At 44.7% G+C, this 17,369-nt stretch overlaps 2 protein-coding genes across 2 annotated transcripts; both read left to right on the forward strand.

The window, feature by feature from the left end:
* Positions 1-93: 93 nt before the first annotated feature.
* Positions 94-8,623, forward strand: LOC101163915 (SEC14-like protein 2). Its single transcript, XM_023960621.1, has 12 exons — positions 94-359; positions 1,710-1,785; positions 4,553-4,596; positions 5,683-5,745; positions 5,927-6,115; positions 6,207-6,302; positions 6,371-6,431; positions 6,502-6,585; positions 6,669-6,775; positions 6,843-6,982; positions 7,607-7,776; positions 8,072-8,623. The coding sequence occupies exons 1-12, from the start codon at positions 306-308 to the stop codon at positions 8,194-8,196; spliced, it is 1,209 nt and encodes a 402-aa protein (XP_023816389.1). The 5' UTR covers positions 94-305; the 3' UTR covers positions 8,197-8,623.
* A 2,333-nt stretch (positions 8,624-10,956) lies between these two features.
* LOC111948303 (golgin subfamily A member 6-like protein 22) lies at positions 10,957-17,329 on the forward strand. Its single transcript, XM_023960625.1, has one exon. It carries the CDS (start codon positions 12,662-12,664, stop codon positions 14,105-14,107), a length of 1,446 nt encoding a protein of 481 aa, XP_023816393.1. The 5' UTR covers positions 10,957-12,661; the 3' UTR covers positions 14,108-17,329.
* Positions 17,330-17,369: the final 40 nt, after the last annotated feature.

Consider the following 17,369-nt stretch of genomic DNA (forward strand, 5'->3'; position numbering starts at 1 on the left):
ATGAGAACCTGAGTTCTGCATCATCCTTTCAAAAGAGACAAAATGCTTCAAAGAGGCTGAAATGAAGGATTTTTGCTCTGAAACTGTGAGGACATCTAAAAACTGTTTTCCCGTCGTTTCCCGGTGAAGCCGTCGTAACCGTCTCACTGTCGGTCTTCAGGCTTTGCCTTTTTGGGTTTCAGCGAGGTGAAAGTCCACTTTCCATTTGTGCGAGTCTGTGTGTAGCAGGCGGGGGGGCGTGGCCTTGCTGCTCATTTACCTGGGCCTCCCCACGGCGTGGGCTCCTGTCAGTGCTGCCGTCAGTCATGAGCGGACGAGTCGGAGACCTGAGCCCGAAGCAGGCCGAGTGCCTGGCACAGGTCAGACATCCAGCTGCGAATCCCTTCTTCGCTTCTGTGTGTGTGTGTGTGCGAAGTTCTGAAGTTGTGTTTGTGCTCCAGCCGTTGTGGATTTCTCTGTGTGTGTTATTCATGTTTGTCTCCAGATTAGCTTTGTTGAAGTTGGTCTGGTTCTACGGTTCTAGGTCAAAGTAGCAGCTCCAGTCTAAACACCAGTACAATATAAATGGGATTTTCTTAGGATAGGGTTAGAAAGCTAATCTGGAAAGAAAAGATTTTGAAGTATTGTGTTTGTTTTTGTCTTTTTCCCCTTAAAATGTGTTTCTGTGAAATCTTGAGAGGATTTCAGCACCTGTAGACGCCTTTGGGCGTCTACAGGTGCTGAAATCCTCTCAAGATTTCAGCACCTGTAGACGTGTCTGGGTGTTTCAGGTGGAGCTGAATCCATGGATGTGTAAACAAAGCTCTGTCACCTCGGGCTGGAAAAACCCCAAAGCATTGTGGGGAGGGTTAAACCAATCGGATCAGTTCAAATTGATTTTTCATTCTTCAGGAAATCTCTCATCACTCTGCAGGAGCCGAGCGATTTGGTTTTTAAGGTTTGGATGACGAACTGGCGTCGTGTCCAGGGTGATGTTTGCGTCATTGATTTTTAAGTCAAAAGTCCACCTCTGTTGAGATTAAATCTGTTTGTGAAAACTTTCTCATAACGGAGCAAATTAGGTTAAAAATAGAAATTTGAAAAATCAACATTCAATCTAAGTTTGATAGAAAATCTCACAAAACACCCAAAATCAACCCCAACATCCATCTTTCCTGTAACCCAGACCAGAGCCCGTTACCATGGAAACCGGTGGTGCACTGTTTGGCTGTGATTACACTCCTGAGCTCTATAAAGCTACAATGTCTTTGGGTAAAGTCGCTAAAATTGTAAAAAATGAAAAAAAAAAAAAAAACAGTTAATCTAATTAGCCTTTAGTCTCTCAAACACTAAACCACAGCTTTATAAATGTAGCTTAACTTATTTTTCCTGTATGGTACTAATGAATATTTGTTTGTTTTTTAAGTATTACTGCTTGTATTTAATTCACTATATTTTGTAGGTAGTAGGACGCGCCAGCAGAGCACAAAGCTAGCATAGCATAAAGTTAGCATAGCATAACGCTAACATCACTGCTGCCTTTTCCAGAGAATGGTTATATTCAATTTCTTTTTTTGTAATGGGAAAGTATTAAGGCTGTCCACGCTAAATCTTATTTATGTTAAGTTAACCTATTAAAAAAAAATTCTTGTTTATTAGCCACAGAATTAACCCCCCACCATAATACTGAATTGCTGACCAAAAACCCAAATGTTTGTGTCGACCTCCAGTTTCAGGAGCGGATCCGGGACGTCCTGCCCAGCCTCCCAGCTCAGCATGACCACTACCTCCTCCGCTGGCTCAGAGGTGACTCCCGCCACCTCCTGCATCCACGTTTCATCCCAAACACATTTTCTTTTTGTTAGCTAAAATACTATAGGCTGTATGATTGGGGGTGGGGGGTTTACACCCTGTTCACTGAGGATCTTCTTGACATTTTATATAATACAGATGTGTCACACAGTGACAGTGAAGGCTGCACATGTTCATAGCAACAATAATAAAAAAAGGACCCTTGATGTTATTTTTGTTTTTATTCTTGCGGACAGTGAGCCTTCAGAGTTGGTCACATAGACACAGAAACAGCTGACACACAGACGGAGCAGGAGAGACTGCCGGTACCGGGAGAGAAGCTGCCGGTACCTGGAGAATCTTTGAACGGATCTCATGAACCCTGAATGGAGACGAGATTACCGACGCTTTAGCTCAGTGGAATTTTCAGAATAAATGCAGAGCAACCTCCGTTGCATTTATGCTTCTGTTGTGATTTATTGTTTTTTAGTGTTGTTACTGTTGGTAATCCACTAAGATGTCATGGTTTGAACTCGTGCACGGGACAGAAGGCTACTGCTTAAACAGGCGCATGTCCGGGGCCGTCTAAAGTTAGCCAAAAACCATTTGGATGATCCAGAGGATCATGGGAGAAAGTTATGTGGTCAGATGAGACTAGACTTTGGTCTGATTTGCACTTGCAGAGAAAGAATGATAATGAGTACCATTCTAAGAACACCATCCCTACTGTGAAACATGGGGGTGGTAGCATCATGATATGGGGGTGTTTCTCTGCACATGAGACAGGACTGTATCACGGAGAGGCTCACCGCGGCCATGGATTCCCTCGGAGCATTGAAGGTGGATCGTAGTTGGGTCTTCCAACATGACCGTGACCCGGAGCACAAAGCCAGGAGAACCAGTGGCTCCATAAGAAGCGGATCAAGGTTCTGGAGTGGCCCAGCCAGTCTCCAGACTTTAACCCGATGGAAAATCTTTGGAAGGAGCTCAAACCCTGTGTTTGTCAGCGGCAGCCCAGAAACTGGACTGATCTAGAGGAGATCTGTGTGGAGCAATGGGCCAGAATCCCTCCTGCAGTGTGTGCAACCTGCTGAAAACCTACAGGAAGCGTTTGACCGGTGGAATGGCAAACAGAGGCGACTCTACCAAACATTAACATCGATTCTCTCGGGTTCACATCCGTATTTGCAGCAGTAGAATCCAGATTTTTTGTCTCACAGTGGACATGCACCTACGATGAAAACGTCAGACCCTCCATGGTTTCTGAGGGGATTCAAAAACGCATTTGCCTCACTGTCCACGAATTATACTATATACTATATATTATAGATAAAAAAACATATTGCACATCATGGACGGTGTGTAGTGAAATCTCCACATAACCTTCAGGTCTGTGCTCACCTTTTCTGCACAATCAGCTGAACTTTGATTATCCAACGGTTCAAATGGGGTCTTTCATGGAAATTTGGGGGGAAAACAAGAATTTGTGGTGAAAATAGAATATTGTTAACATTAGCAAAGTAGATCATATTTTATTGTCTAAACAAGGAAACATGAATTTTCATCTTTTTCTTTTAGAAGGTGTTTCATTTTAAGAATAGACGACTTCTCTAACAGATTTGTAGAAAGTTTTTCTTATCAGTTCAACTGAGTTTGAACTGCAGCTTCATACACAGAAAGTTTAATGACCTCTTATGTAACCTCAGATAATGCCGGTATAATGTCCAAATCATTGATGGTACATGGGAACTGGACTGAGTGGCCCCTCCCCCCTGGCGTTCCAAACAGGAAGTGGCTCCAAGACGTCAAAATCCCACAGAGTTCTATAGAGAAATAAACAGCTGTTAGTCATTCTGTTGCTTAGAAGGACCGTGCTTGACTATATGCAGTTTTTAACGTCTTCACGATAATCCTCTTTCTATTAAGTTATAAACTGACCAATCAGATACCTCCATAAAAGTAGGTGGAGCCTGCTGGCCCCTACGTCCAAAATGCTTGACAGATGGACACTTTCAAGTGGCAGCGGTGTGGGCTGCTAACAAGCTCCCTCCTGATTGGCGAGAGTGGTTGCCATAGAAACAATGATTCAGACTCTCGAACCAATCACTGCTGACTGACGACGTCTGGCTTTAATACGGTGACATCCATATCATGAAAAAATGGCGCCTGAATTGACTTCATTTGGTTGAAGCTGGAAGTAGACCTTTTTTTTTGGGGGGGGGGGGGGGGGGGTACACTCAGTCCAATTTCATGATACAGTCGATGGTCCAATGGCTTTTACTCCCTAATGTAACTAATCGAATTTGTTTGCTTCACTGGGACATTCAGACAAATTGTAGAAACTTGGTTTTAGGTGAATACAGTTATTCAGACTCAGCTTCCTGTTAACCCTTTACGGTCTGCTACTCATTAGCATACGCATGCTAGCAGCTAGCAAGTCTGTGTTTGGTTTTACCAGAAAGAAAACAGAATATTAATTTGTTCATATTAAATTTAATTTGCATGATCCTCATAACTTTTGGTCTATTTGTGAGCAGATGTGCTAGCATAGCATCCCAGGAACCGTCAACAGTCCGCTGGTCAGAAGCAGATTACGGTTTACTAATTGCTACTTTTACGTAATTTGCATTTGAACTTTGGCCTTTCCAGTTTTTTTACTCTATTTTGTGTTTTTTGTACTTATTTTCTTGTATTTTTCTGTGTTTACATAACAATTATTTACTTGTTTAAAGTTGTTGACATTAGGATGTAAATACATCATCATTTTCTTTATGTTTTTCAGCCCGAAACTTCAACATTCAGAAAGCTGAGGCCATGATCAGAAAGGTGATTTTACACACACAGACACACACACACACACACACACACACACACACAGACACACACACACACACCCACACACACACACACACACACACACACCCACACACACATGAAAGAGGGGGGATCGATGTCTCGGCGTGTGGAACTGCAGTCCTGCCGCTCACGCCGATAAGGTTATGTAACGTCGGACGTCACTGATGCGTTTTCTCGACTGCATTGACCTCTGATAGAGTCAAGGTCACGTCTCTGATCTATCACCAATTCAGGAATCAACATCAGGAAAGTGACATTTATGGAAGAAAAACGTTTTCAAAAATCAATTTGTTGATTTAAAACCAAAAAAAAAAGTTTCTGGTCTTTGTTATTAATCTCAGTTTATTCTTAAAAGTTTACAATTGTAAAAAATGAAACCAAACCTTTAGTTTAAATTAAGTCAGAAGTGTGAATTTTAAATGACTCGCATGTTTGATCATATTTGACTTTTAAATCCATTTTTTTACCACCGTTTTTAACATGCTTTTATTTTTTAAAACACTCTGGAGTTTGAAATGTTGAAGACTAAAAAGGATTCAAAAAGTTTTAAAAATGTTGCATCTAATGTGATCAAAGCTGCATTTATGTTTTCTTACAAATATTTTGCACATTTATGAGTTTAAATCTTTTTTGCGTGCTTTTATTTTTGTAGTTTATGGAGTGATCTTTATGCCACCATGTTGCACACAAAACGTTCTAAGTTGCAAATGAAAATCTTAAATATTTGCTTTCAAAAACGTTTTGTTGTATGGCAGCTATGCCACACTAAACAGATTCATAAGTGAGCAAAATCAAAGATAGGAAAAAAGTAAGATGAGACACAACGCATCGAAAACATTTGTGTTGCAAACGAATATGCAAAAATATTTTATGAAAGAAGAAAAAATTGAAAGCAAAGCAAAAGTATTTGAAAGCAATATTTAATATTTTCCTTTAGTGTGCAACATGGCGGCATAGATATCCCTCCATCCGTCTGAGAGGACGGGCGGCTGAATCCCGTCTCAGGCTGCTGCTGCATAAACTTCCTCCTCTTCATCATCATCATCATCTCTGCAGCACGTGGATTTCAGGAAGCAGATGAGACTGGACACCATTGTGTCTGACTGGACGCCTCCTGAGGTAACGTTTGGACCTTCAGCTGCACGTGAATTCATTCACACAACAGAGCCGACCGGGAATCCTTGAATACAGAAGATCTTCCACGTGAAGGCTCTTATTGTGAAAGAGTGGAGCTGGATGTGGACTTTCTGAACCCTCATGCCGGGTGATGGGGTCTAAATCCAGACCTTCGCTGCTTCAGGTCATTCAGAAATACGTCTCTGGGGGGATGTGTGGCTACGACCGCGAGGGGAGTCCAGTCTGGTTCGACGTGATTGGTCCTCTGGATCCCAAAGGTCTGTTGATGTCGGCGAGCAAACAGGACTACCAGAGGACGAAGATCCAACACGCAGAGATGCTGCAGCAGGAGTGCCGGCGCCAGTCTGAGAAGGTGTGTTCTCCTCCCTCCCCCTCCTTGAGTTCTCCTTGAACTCCTTTCACCTCCTCGTTTCCCGTTTCTCCTCCTAACGTCTCGCCGTCAGTTGGGGAAGAACGTCGAGGGCATCGTTCTGATCTACGACTGCGAAGGACTGGGACTGAAGCACATCTGGAAACCTGCCATCGAGACGTACGGAGAGGTTTGTGGCGTGCTCCAGGCCCATCAGAACCGCTGTACGGCGGCGGCTGACGTTCTTCTGTCCCATAGATCCTCACCATGTTTGAGGAAAACTACCCAGAAGGCCTGAAGAAGGTTTTCATCATCAAAGGTGAGGCTGCGGGGCGCTCGGCCCAGTCCGGCTTGACGGTTCTGCTGACCTTCTCTTGGTGTCGCTGCAGCTCCTAAACTCTTCCCGGTGGCCTACAACCTCATCAAGCACTTCATGTGTGAGGAAACTCGCCGGAAGATCCTCGTTCTGGGAAGTAAGGCCACTCCGGAAATGGGACGAAGGAGCAGCTGGAACGGCTGAAGGACGCACAGCTTACCGGACTCCTTCTGCTCTCAGGTGATTGGCAGGAAGATCTGCATAAACACATCGACCCGGACCAGCTACCTGTGCTGTACGGCGGAACCCGGACCGACCCGGACGGAGACCCCCGCTGCAGAACCATGGTAAGAACCAGAGGCAGACGCGCTCGCTCCGAGGAGGAGGCCCGCTCAGACTGCCGTTTGTTTGCAGATAAACTACGGAGGAACCGTTCCCAAGTCCTACTACGTGCAGGACGCTCTGAAGGTCCAGTACGACACCAGCGTGACCATCAGCCGCGGATCCAGCCTGCAGCTGGACTTCCACATCCCTGCCGCCAGCACCCTGCTGAGGTCCGACCGCAGCACCCATCCAGAACCTGGTCCAGAACTCGGTTTCTGAAAACCAGGGGCTTCTTTCTCTCCTCTGACGCAGGTTCTTGAACGCGCCTTTAGCCCATGGTGTTCATACTGGACCAGCAGGGAGGGGCTTCCTCTTCTTCTACTGTTTCCTAGCGCTTGTCCTCCACCCCATGTTGGTGCTAAATGTCAAAGCGGTGTAAATCAGCTCTATTCCGATACATATAAGACTTGGTGTCGTAGAATTCCGACCGGGAACAAAACGGTTGGTGCTTCCATGAACGGAAAAGGACGCCATCCATTCGTCACCAAATCCAAGCTCCTGATTGGCCAGTGGTTTGGTTTGCAGCACGCATTCACTGGCAGATCGTTTTGGATGCAGAGCCGGAAAAAGGTCGCAGAAATGTGCGAAGCGCTAGAACACGAAAACCTGAGAGGCGCGTTTTGTCAGAAGTGGCTGCTTGAGCGCACGCTGCTGAGCGTGGAGTGGACGACCGTAGAAGCTGCTGCCATCAGCTGCTCGTCTCTCCATCAGCCGTCCATTCCTTCCTCTTTGTAGCCGCCGTCTGAGCTCCACGGCGCAGAACGCCTTCACAGAAACTCTCCGTTCCCTCCCAGGTGGCAGTTCGCCAGCGAAGGGGCCGACATCGGGTTCGGCGTGTACCGGCGCACTAAAGCGGGCGGCCAGCAGAAGGTTTCTGAGATGCTGCAGGTTCTTCCCGGCCAACGCTACAACGCTCACATGGTCCCTGAAAGCAGCTGCCTCATCTGCTCGGAGCCCGGTGTGTGTAAGTGAACGCATCGCCGTCCTGACGGAGAAATCCGACCGGAAACGTCTGCATCTGGAAAAAGGAAGCCCTTCTTTCAGTTTATCTACCTGAAGTATTTGTAAATAAAGGTTGGACCGTCAGAACTTAGCTTGATATTCAGCTTCCTTGATTCCTTTAATGAGTAGATCCTTTCCAAATAAAGATTTTAAATCCGTTTCTAAAACTGGAACGTAAATGTTTCTAGTCCCACTCTGATCATCTTCTGTGCTTTGGTGTCCTTCCTTCACGCTAACGCTGTCCTCCTTCCTCACAGACGTGTTGTGTTTTGACAACAGCTACAGCCTCCTCCAGTCCAAGAAGGTGAGCTACAGCGTGGAGGTGGTTCCTGCACCCGAAGAACCGAGTCCACGGCCCGGAGGAGACGTTCTGCTGCAGTGACCATGCTCAGCCACGGAGAGCAGCAGAACCATGACTAGCTGAGTTACCTTCTTACGGGAGCTAAGCTCGTTAGCACTTTAGCTCGACGAGAAGAGCTCTTCAAGATGTTTCGCTCGACAGAATCGCAGAAAAAACGCAGCAAAGACCGAGGAACCGTGTTTGACGAACGGCAAAAAAATTGACGGTTTCATGAAATTTGTGAATTTCTTGCATCCTTTTTCCAGTAAACATTTCTGAGGCCCAGCAGAAAAACTCAGACACCTGGGGGTCAAATGAAGTCATTGCAGTTTTTCACAGGTTAATTCAATTTAATTTGACATTTATACTTAAATAAGGAAGTTAAACCCTTGATGAAAGACACTGCTGCAAGGAAAGTTTATGTTTTACTTGTTTAAAGATCATTTTCATAAAAGGATTTTTGAACTACTGACTGTATCTGCGAACTGGAGTGAGTGACGTCATCCAATGAAAATGGTCTTCTGGCTCAAACCATATAAATCAGTTCAATCGCCACTTTTTGCGGGGGGCTGCCATGTTTTAGCCAGACGATGTCAGTAAGCAGCGATTGGTCCAAGTCGATGTTTCTATGGCAAATACTCTGGCCAATCAGGAGTGAGCTTGTTGGAAGGCCACGTGTTGAACGTGGGGGCCAGCAGCCCACCTACTTCTAGAGAGGCATCTGATTGGTCTGTTTATAAGTTGAATAGTGAAAAGAGGATTATCAAGAAGATGTTAGCTAATAGAAGCTCATAGAAACCAATAGAATGACTAACAGCTGTTTATTTTAACCGGTCCAACAGCTGGGCAGACAGATGAGAATTGAGGGCCTCTTGTGTTGGACAGATATTACTTTAACAAGAGGGGTTATTAATCTTCAGAAAAAAACAAAGGTGTGTCTGAATAAACCCCTTTTGGAATTGAGGCCAAACTTTATTCATTTTAATTGTATTTGAAAATCTTTTGTGTTGGACCGGACGGAAAATGAAAAAAGGGAAGAAGAGAGAGGGATGTTGGCGGGCGGGGGGGGGGGGGGGGTAGGAGGGTGATTATAGAAGGGGGGGGGGGGGAAACACCATGAAGCAGCATAAAGCAACAAGCTTCTGAATGTTTATAATCATAACAGTGAGGTACAGATGTAATAGAGGTCTATAAGGGGCGGGGCCTGTCCACACACTCAAATGTTACAAACACACCTGTTGGCTCCAAAAATGTCAACATGTACACAATACAGATAATGTTCACACATGCATACTTATGCCTTCAAGCCAACTAGTGTGAAATATTTAATTCAATCACGTAAACTATTAGTGCAAAGGTGAGCTAACACCTGTGCTCAGGTGAGTGTTTATGTTCTTCTAAAATGGATGGTGGAATGTGAAAAGAAGGAGGGAGAGTGTCCAGCCACCCCCACACTAGGAGACCGAATATCAGAACAAACTGATGGCACAGTTGTAGAAGTTCACCATCAGCTGCCTGGAGATGTTAGCCGTCTTTAGTTTCCTCAGGTGGTACAGGCGTCGTTGGGCCTTGCCCACCACTGAGGCAGTGTGTGGACCCCAGGAAAGGTCCTCCGTCATTGTGACCCCCGAAATTTAAAACTGGTCGCTCTCCACCATCTCTGTCAATGGAAAGTGGCTGATGGTTTTTACTGCATCTCCGGGAGTCAACAATCATTTCTTTGGTCTTTGTGATGTTTAGGATCAGGTCGTTATTGTTGCACCATGACGACAAGTGTTGCACTTCTTTCCTGTAGTCCGTTTCATTATTGTCGATGAGTCCAAGAACTGGAGTGTCGTCAGCAAATGTAACGATGAGGTTGGATGAAGATGATGAGCAGCAGTCATGAGTAAACCGAGAGTAGAGTAGACGGCTCAGCACACACCCTTGGGGGGCCCCTATTGATTAAAACAGTGGATGAAGTGTACTTTCCCACTCCAACACTCTGTTGGCGGTCGGTTAAGAAATCTGTAGTCCGGTTCACAGTGCGGTGTTGAGTCCAAGGCGCTGTCGCTTGGCTCGAAGCTTGAACGGCCGAATTACATTGAAAAGTGAACTGTAGTCGACAAATAGACGCCGTGCATAGGTGTCCTTATGCTCCAGATGCTCCAGTAACCTATGGAGCACAATGATATCCTTATATGACCATCACCCGTCCAGTGAAGGTGGTATTGCAGTAGAGCCCTGCGCGGGACTATTTTCTTCATCCCGCTCCCGCCCGCGCCCGCTGAATTTCTGACCAATCCCGCCCGCTCCCGCAACGTATGCGTTACACTCCCGCCCGCTCCCGCAATATGTATGTCCACTCCCGCCCGCACCTGCAAAACTCATAGAATTTAGTCCCGCACAGTAATAGAGATGCATTGATTTTGTATCGTCTCCCGTCCCGCAGGAAAAAAACACGTATTTGTATTGATATTATTAAAGAGATTCATGTCCTCCTCCAGCCTCATCTTTTCATGCATTCCTCTTGTGTAATGTGCAACTTAAATATTAAATATATTTTCACATTCCTGTTCGGTAAAAAGTGTGCGTGTGTGCGCGCGTATACAGACGGCCTGAAGCGCGCTCTTAGTAAGAGGCGGGGCGTTGTACACCCCCAACAACAGGTTAGATGACAGAGGCCATTGGGCGTCACTACCTGGTGCCTTCACGGAGCTTCAGTACATAAGAATCCAACAGCCGCACAGCCTAACGTAGTCCACTATTATATATTCATGAGATATTCATGGCAGCACTGATCCCGCGGGGGTTTTTTTTTTGCCGCCCGCTCCCGCCCGCAGCACAATTCAAACCGCCCAATCCCGCGAGATTTGGGTTGGGTCCCGCGGGACCCGGCGGGACCCAACCCAATGCAGCCCTCTATATTGCAGCTTTGATGTGTTTGATGAGGAGTTTTTCCAGGCACTTTGCAGGGATGGAAGTGAGTGACCTTCGATTGATTAGGAATGGGGATTATTGTAGCAGATTTTAAGCTGGGGGGGACCAAAGCTGTGGAGAACGATAAGTTGAAGATGGTGGAAAAGATGTCAGTCAGCTCCGCTCCAGACTCCTTCAGCATCCGGCCCCGTTTCATGGAATGTCTGTTGTTCCCATTTTTCTGCCGTTCTCCAATGTTTCCTCTGAAAGCTTTCAATCTGGTCAAAATCTGAATCATTTCTTTCATTATAATTGCTGTAATAAAGCAGAGACTTGGACTGTTTTCTCGTGGGGGGAGTTTCTGTGGGAAATATTCTGTAAAATGTTCCTTTTTAATACAATAATTTAGGACAGAAAACCAGAGAAAAATACAAAGAATTCTGGCAAAAAATATCCTTTTTTCTCACAGCTTTAATCTTCTAAACACAAATATGTCAGGAAACCAGCAAGTGAAGACCAGTTTTTTATTACCGTATCTGACTGACGACTGTTTCGCTGCATAAATTATCAAAAGATTTTCCTCTGCCGACACGATTCCCCATCTGAACACCTGATCGGAAATCGGACCTGATCACGTGGTTGATGACTCGATTGCAATCAATTAATTCTGATCATGATGGGTTCTTTGTGTTTTAAGCGTATTATTCCAAATATTCTGCTAGAAGTCTGCACATCAGGAACAGAACACCACAATTTACTGCAGCACCAGGAGGCCACAAGAAACACTTCAGCCCAGCCAAGCTAGCAGGATGTTCACCGATTCAGACTTCCAGGATCAATAACCTTTGAAACTGACAGCAAGTGTCTATGGGCTTGTCTTAAGGCAAACAGCCGCCTACAAAGGCCTTTGAACAGACCAAAGGTCACGGTTGGGTTTCTCTCCTGACAGACAGACGGCTGCAGGACAAAAGGTTTGAACCCCTTAAGGCCCCATGTTTCTTTTTATTCTCTTCTCAGAGATTTAACTACTGATATGATAAAAGACAAAAATGCGGACGCCAGGTTAAAAACATAAATGTTCTCTAAAAAAACAAACAAACCCAAAACTAATCAATGTTTCCACTGAAATGAGCAATTCATGAACACTCATCATATGAGCATCAATGTTTAAATTCTGTTGTCTACATAAATGCTGAGTCTCACTGTGAGAAGGTCTTGGTTCAAATCCTGTTTGGACCTTTCTGTGTTCTCCCCATGTGGGTGAAACCACTTCCTGGTTGTTTGGGTAAGTTACAGAGAATGTGTGACATCATTGGTCAGGGACAAGTCTGATGTCATGACATCATCGAATCATATGATGACTGACATCATCATGACATGTCTGAACATGTCATGATGATGTCATCATGACATCATCATGACATATTAAAGACATGTCTTTAATATGTCATGATGATGTCAATCATCATCATATGATGATGTCAATCAATGTTCCGGAACATTCCACAGCTTAGCTGCAAATACTCTGTTGTTTCTGTCCCAACTACCTTCTACAAGGAACCTACAGAAGTAACTGCTTTGGTGATTTTTGTTCTCAGAATATTCAGAAATGTCTTTCTTCAGGCGTAAACCCCTCACCACTATTGGGGAAATGCAGAGCCATATTGAATATGTCAGAGGAAAAAATGAAGCTTTACTTCAAGAATTACAGAGAAGCAACATAAAGTTGCTGGAAAGCGGTGCAGTGGCTGAAATACATACGGCCCTAAAGATAGAAAAAACTGCTGTCTGTCAATTGAACAGAAAATTGGAGAAAAAGGTCACAACGCTCCAAAAGGAACTGAAAAACCAAATGACATTACGAGAGAAAAGTGACCTGAAAAAGGAGAAAATCCAACAAATAACAGAAAGGAATAAGAGTCTACAAATAAAAATTGAATTCCTTTGTGAGAAACTTGTGGACCAGAAAGCTTTGCAGAAGAATTACAACCTTTTGAAGAAGGAGGAAAAGTTGTTGATGGAGAAACAAATCATGTTGGAGAAAGAGCTTTCCAGACTTCAGTCTCTGTTTTCTCCACTAAACATAACGCTGGAAACAATCCAAGAAAAAGAAGAACTTCTCCAATATTTACAACAAAAAATCCAAACTCTCACCGAGGAAAAGAGGGAAATGCTGGAAATTGTTGACCAGAAGGAAGACATTGAAGATCAACTGTCTGCTGTAAAAGCTGCTTCAGACGCTGCCGAGGAGAGAATTTTAAAGCTGCAAAGCAGAATCCAGAGGCTCAATAGTAAATCCAAGGAATACAGGAGAATGCAGGATCTACTTGTGGCAGAACAGGAGAGGCTCAGAGGAAAAAATGAAACATTGATGGAGCTGAAGCAACATTGTGAGGCCTCCAAAGCAAAAGCCATTGCTGTCAAAATGAAGAACATTGAGGTTGCTCATGAAAATGCGGATCTTTTAAAGCTTCAGGAAAATCTTCCTGCACTTAAGAAAAACCATTCCACTTCAAAAGAGCAGATGCCTCCCCCAGGGAAGGAAAGCAAAGTTGAAGAAAAACACGAGAAGATGCCAAGAACAGAAAAGAAAGCTGATGACCCTGTAACGCTGGAACAAGAACCAGAACAGGAAGAACCAGCAGAAAATGACAGCCACACATCAGTGGACGGCAGATCGCCACATGAAGATGTTGCTGATGGTTCACCACAAGACCATCCCTCAGACACCAACAGCTGGGATGAAGACAGCGATGAAGAGACAGAAACCACTAAAACATCCTCACACCATGCCCAAAAGGCCAAAAGCTCCTCCAATGAGGGCACTTCTAAGGCTCCACCAACGGTCAGCAGTCCTATCAAGGTCCCAGTCAGAAAACCAGAGGAGGATTCTGGGAGGGAAAGCTTATGGAAAGAAACCGCTAAAAGTCAGGGGTCATCAAAGGTCACCAAAGATAAGAAAACTACAGAAAGCTCTGGTGACATCGCTGATGACATCAACAACATGATAGATGGTTTTCTCTCTGGAAACATAAACTATGAAGACCTTTTTTAAAGGCCCAAACAGGAAAAAGCTACTGGACTTGCTTGAGAAGAAATCTAGAAACTACAGAAGTAATAGAACATTTTCATTTAGTAAAACTTACTTCTTTAGTTTGTTTGTACAAAGTTCAGGGAAGAAATAGTTCATTATTAGGTTCCAGTTACCGTTCTACGTTCTTTAGTGCATGTTTGGGTTCTCTCCGGGCGCTCCGGCTTTCCCTGAAGTTCAAAAAAGACGTTTTATCAAGTGAATCAGAGACAGTTAACTGTTTGAAAGTGTTGTTTTCTGCACAAATCACAGTGTGCAGAAATTGTTTGAATGTTTGTGTTAATGTTTGGGTTCTCTCCGGGCGCTCCGGCTTTCCCTAAAGTCTAAAAAAGACTTTTAAAAAGTGAATTAGAGGCTAACAGGCGCTACCTGCCCTCGCCGCCGCCTCTGCGCGTTCAAAAAAGACGTTTTTAAAAATGGATTAGTCCTGGAGAACACAACAACAATTGTTTTCAGGGCTTTTAAAGTAAAAAAAAAAAGGTTTTTCGTTGTTCATTTTGGAAAGCAGCAATTACCAGCAGCTAAAAAATAAAAATAAAATCAACAAATGAGAAGAAATAAAAATACCAAAGGCCACCTTTGACCCCATGGCTTCCCCAGGCTCAGAGACAGTTAGTTAGTTGTCTGGAAGTGTTGCTTTCTGCACAAATGGCTCAATGTGCAGAAAATGTTTTTGTGATCAGGAAGTCACTTTACCAGAACGAAGGTCAATTGTTCCATCCCAGCCGAGACCTTCCTGTGTTACCGTTCTACGTTCTTTAGTGCATGTTTGGGTTCTCTCCGGGCGCTCCGGCTTTCCCTGAAGTTCAAAAAAGACGTTTTTCCAAGTCAATCAGAGACAGTTAGCTGTTTGAAAGTGTTGTTTTCTGCACAAATCACAGTGTGTAGTAATTGTTTGTGTGTTTGTGTGCATGTTTGGGTTCTCTCCGGGCGCTCCGGCTTTCCCTGAAGTCTAAAAAAAGACTTTTAAAAAGTGAATTAGAGGCTAACAGTCCCTACCTGCCCTCACCGCCCGCCCGCCTCTACGCGCCACCGCCGCTCTCCCCCCCACCTTTGACCCCACCTCACTTAATGAGCCACAAGTGGAAAACAATATGTTCCTTGCAGTCAGTGACTGCTGTGGGCCATGATAATAATCCAAAGGAAATACTAAAATATACAAACTGATTATATAATAATACATTCATAATAAATAAATCAAAACATCAAATAAATAAATAAATATCAGTCACCAAAATGTATAGATACTGAACCAAATTCAAGCGGCAGTCCTGTGGGTTTTCTCCGAGAACTTCGGTTTCCCCACAGTAATTGTTAGTGATTGGCCAGTGACTGATAAATACCCCCTCCCTGAATCGCCACCTTATCGTGGTGGAGGGGTTTGCGTGTCCGAATGACCCCAGGAGCCGGTAGCCGGGTGGTGTTCCACCTCCAACTGGTCCTGGGAGACGGGCCAGACTAAGGGCGATTCAACCAGAAACCTTTTCATGACTAGATCCACTTACTGCCCCCAATAAGAGTCACCAGCCCCCCACCCTGGAGCCAGACTAGTTAGTTCTTGTCTGGTGGCTTTTAATTGCTCTGGGGCAGTGGGCATGTTGTCCTGAAGGCCCCCCCCCAAAGCAAAAGAACCTTTTCTGTAGGTCCTCTTGTGGCTTTGGTTGCTTGTTGGTGATAGATGTTGGGGCAGGACGAGCGACGGTGGGACACTGGCTTTATCCACCTTTGGTCAGACGCTCCACAGTGGATCACTCAATCGTCTGTCTCCAATGAGCCCCCCATCCCCAGAGAAACAAAGAACTCCTCCCCAGTGTCTTTGTGGCAGATGAGGCCTTCCCCCTGCAGAGAAACCCGATGCCGTCATTCCCTGGACGCCTCCTTCCCCGATAGAGGAGCATCTTTACCTACGACCTGTCCCCAGCCCGGCTGCTTGTGGAGAATGGATGCTCTCTGCACAGTGGGGTCTGTGCTGGACCTGACTGAAGATCCAGAGTGGGAAGTTCTGGTGTTCTGCACAGCTTCATCAGCACCTCAGCACCTCAGGAACCTGCAGTGATGAGGCCGTGGTAACTGAAGACCAGCCGCTGCACGGGATCAGAAAGGTTGCTGCCAGCAGAGACGCTCTCCAGCTGAGAGAGTCCTTCATGATCCACTTTCCTGCAGAGGGAGCAGACCCATGGCAGCTCAACAATCCTGTTTCTGTCCTCCAAGGACTGACCCACAACGGCTCTTTTGAGAGCCACCCACAACACCTTTCAGAGCTGGATTCTCTCTTTTCACAGCTTTTACTCAAACTTGAAAGTACTACATTAGTTGAAAAGGTCAGAGCTTCAAACTGGTAAAATATTACATCTGGACTGGAGCAGAACTGCCCTCTTCCTGGTAAAATCACACTGCTGTAGGTGCAGGACGCTGCTCAGTAGCAGAAAAGCAGTGAGAGAGCGGGAAAAGTGACCTGACGTCTAAAATGGTCATGTGGAGTTTTGTTTGGTTGTTTTCTTTCATGGAATGTCTGCTGTTCTTGTTTTTTGCTGTTCTCCAATGTTTCCTCTGAGAGCTTTTAATCTGGTAAAAATCTGGCTGCATTTCTTTCATTATAATTGCTGTAATAAAGCAGAAACTTTGACTGTTTCTCATGGGGGGAGTTTTTGTGGGAAATATTCTGTAAAATGTTCCTTTTTAATACAAGAATTTAGGACAGAAAACCAGAGAAAAATACAAAGAATTCTGGCAAAAAATGTCCTTTTTCCTCACAGCTTTAATGTTCTAAACACAAATATGTCAGGAAACCAGCAAGTGAAGACCAGTTAAGCGTTAAGCTCCTAATTTTTATTACCGTATCTGACTGACGACTGTTTCGTGCCATAAATTTGATCCTAATGGAATATTCTATCAATCAAAAGACTCCGTCCCCTTTTAGGTATTGATTTCAAACTAAAGTCCAGGTTTATCTGTGACCAAAGAGAAGAAAATAACAACTGAATAGTTTTAGAAAATGGGGATCTTATTTTAGAGGCCTCCTAGTGGCTCGTTGGTGAACTGACCTGGCTCCAGTCCTTTCAAGTGGAAGAGTTGTGGCCTTGGTTTGGCTGCAGCCTCCTGGAGGCGGAGCTCTCTGCAACCCAGATGAAGCTGCTGCGGTTTTGATGCACTTTTGAATAAATGAACAAGAATGTTAGAACACCAGAGGAGTCATGTCTCATCGTTCTTGTCCCTGTCGGGGTCA

This window comes from Oryzias latipes, chromosome 12, assembly GCF_002234675.1.
Source record: "Oryzias latipes chromosome 12, ASM223467v1".
In the NCBI taxonomy this organism is placed as follows: Eukaryota; Metazoa; Chordata; class Actinopteri; order Beloniformes; family Adrianichthyidae; genus Oryzias; species Oryzias latipes.

What these genes read in the sequence shown, in the direction of transcription:
- LOC111948303 (XM_023960625.1), top strand. Translation starts at nt 12,662, where the DNA reads ATGTCTTTCTTCAGGCGTAAACCCCTCACCACTATTGGGGAAATGCAG.
- LOC101163915 (XM_023960621.1), top strand. Translation starts at nt 306, where the DNA reads ATGAGCGGACGAGTCGGAGACCTGAGCCCGAAGCAGGCCGAGTGCCTG. An exon ending in CCTCCTCCGCTGGCTCAGAG is followed by an intron (nt 1,786 to 4,552) that starts GTGACTCCCGCC and finishes TATGTTTTTCAG; the next exon opens with CCCGAAACTTCAACATTCAG. An exon ending in CTGAGGCCATGATCAGAAAG is followed by an intron (nt 4,597 to 5,682) that starts GTGATTTTACAC and finishes TCATCTCTGCAG; the next exon opens with CACGTGGATTTCAGGAAGCA.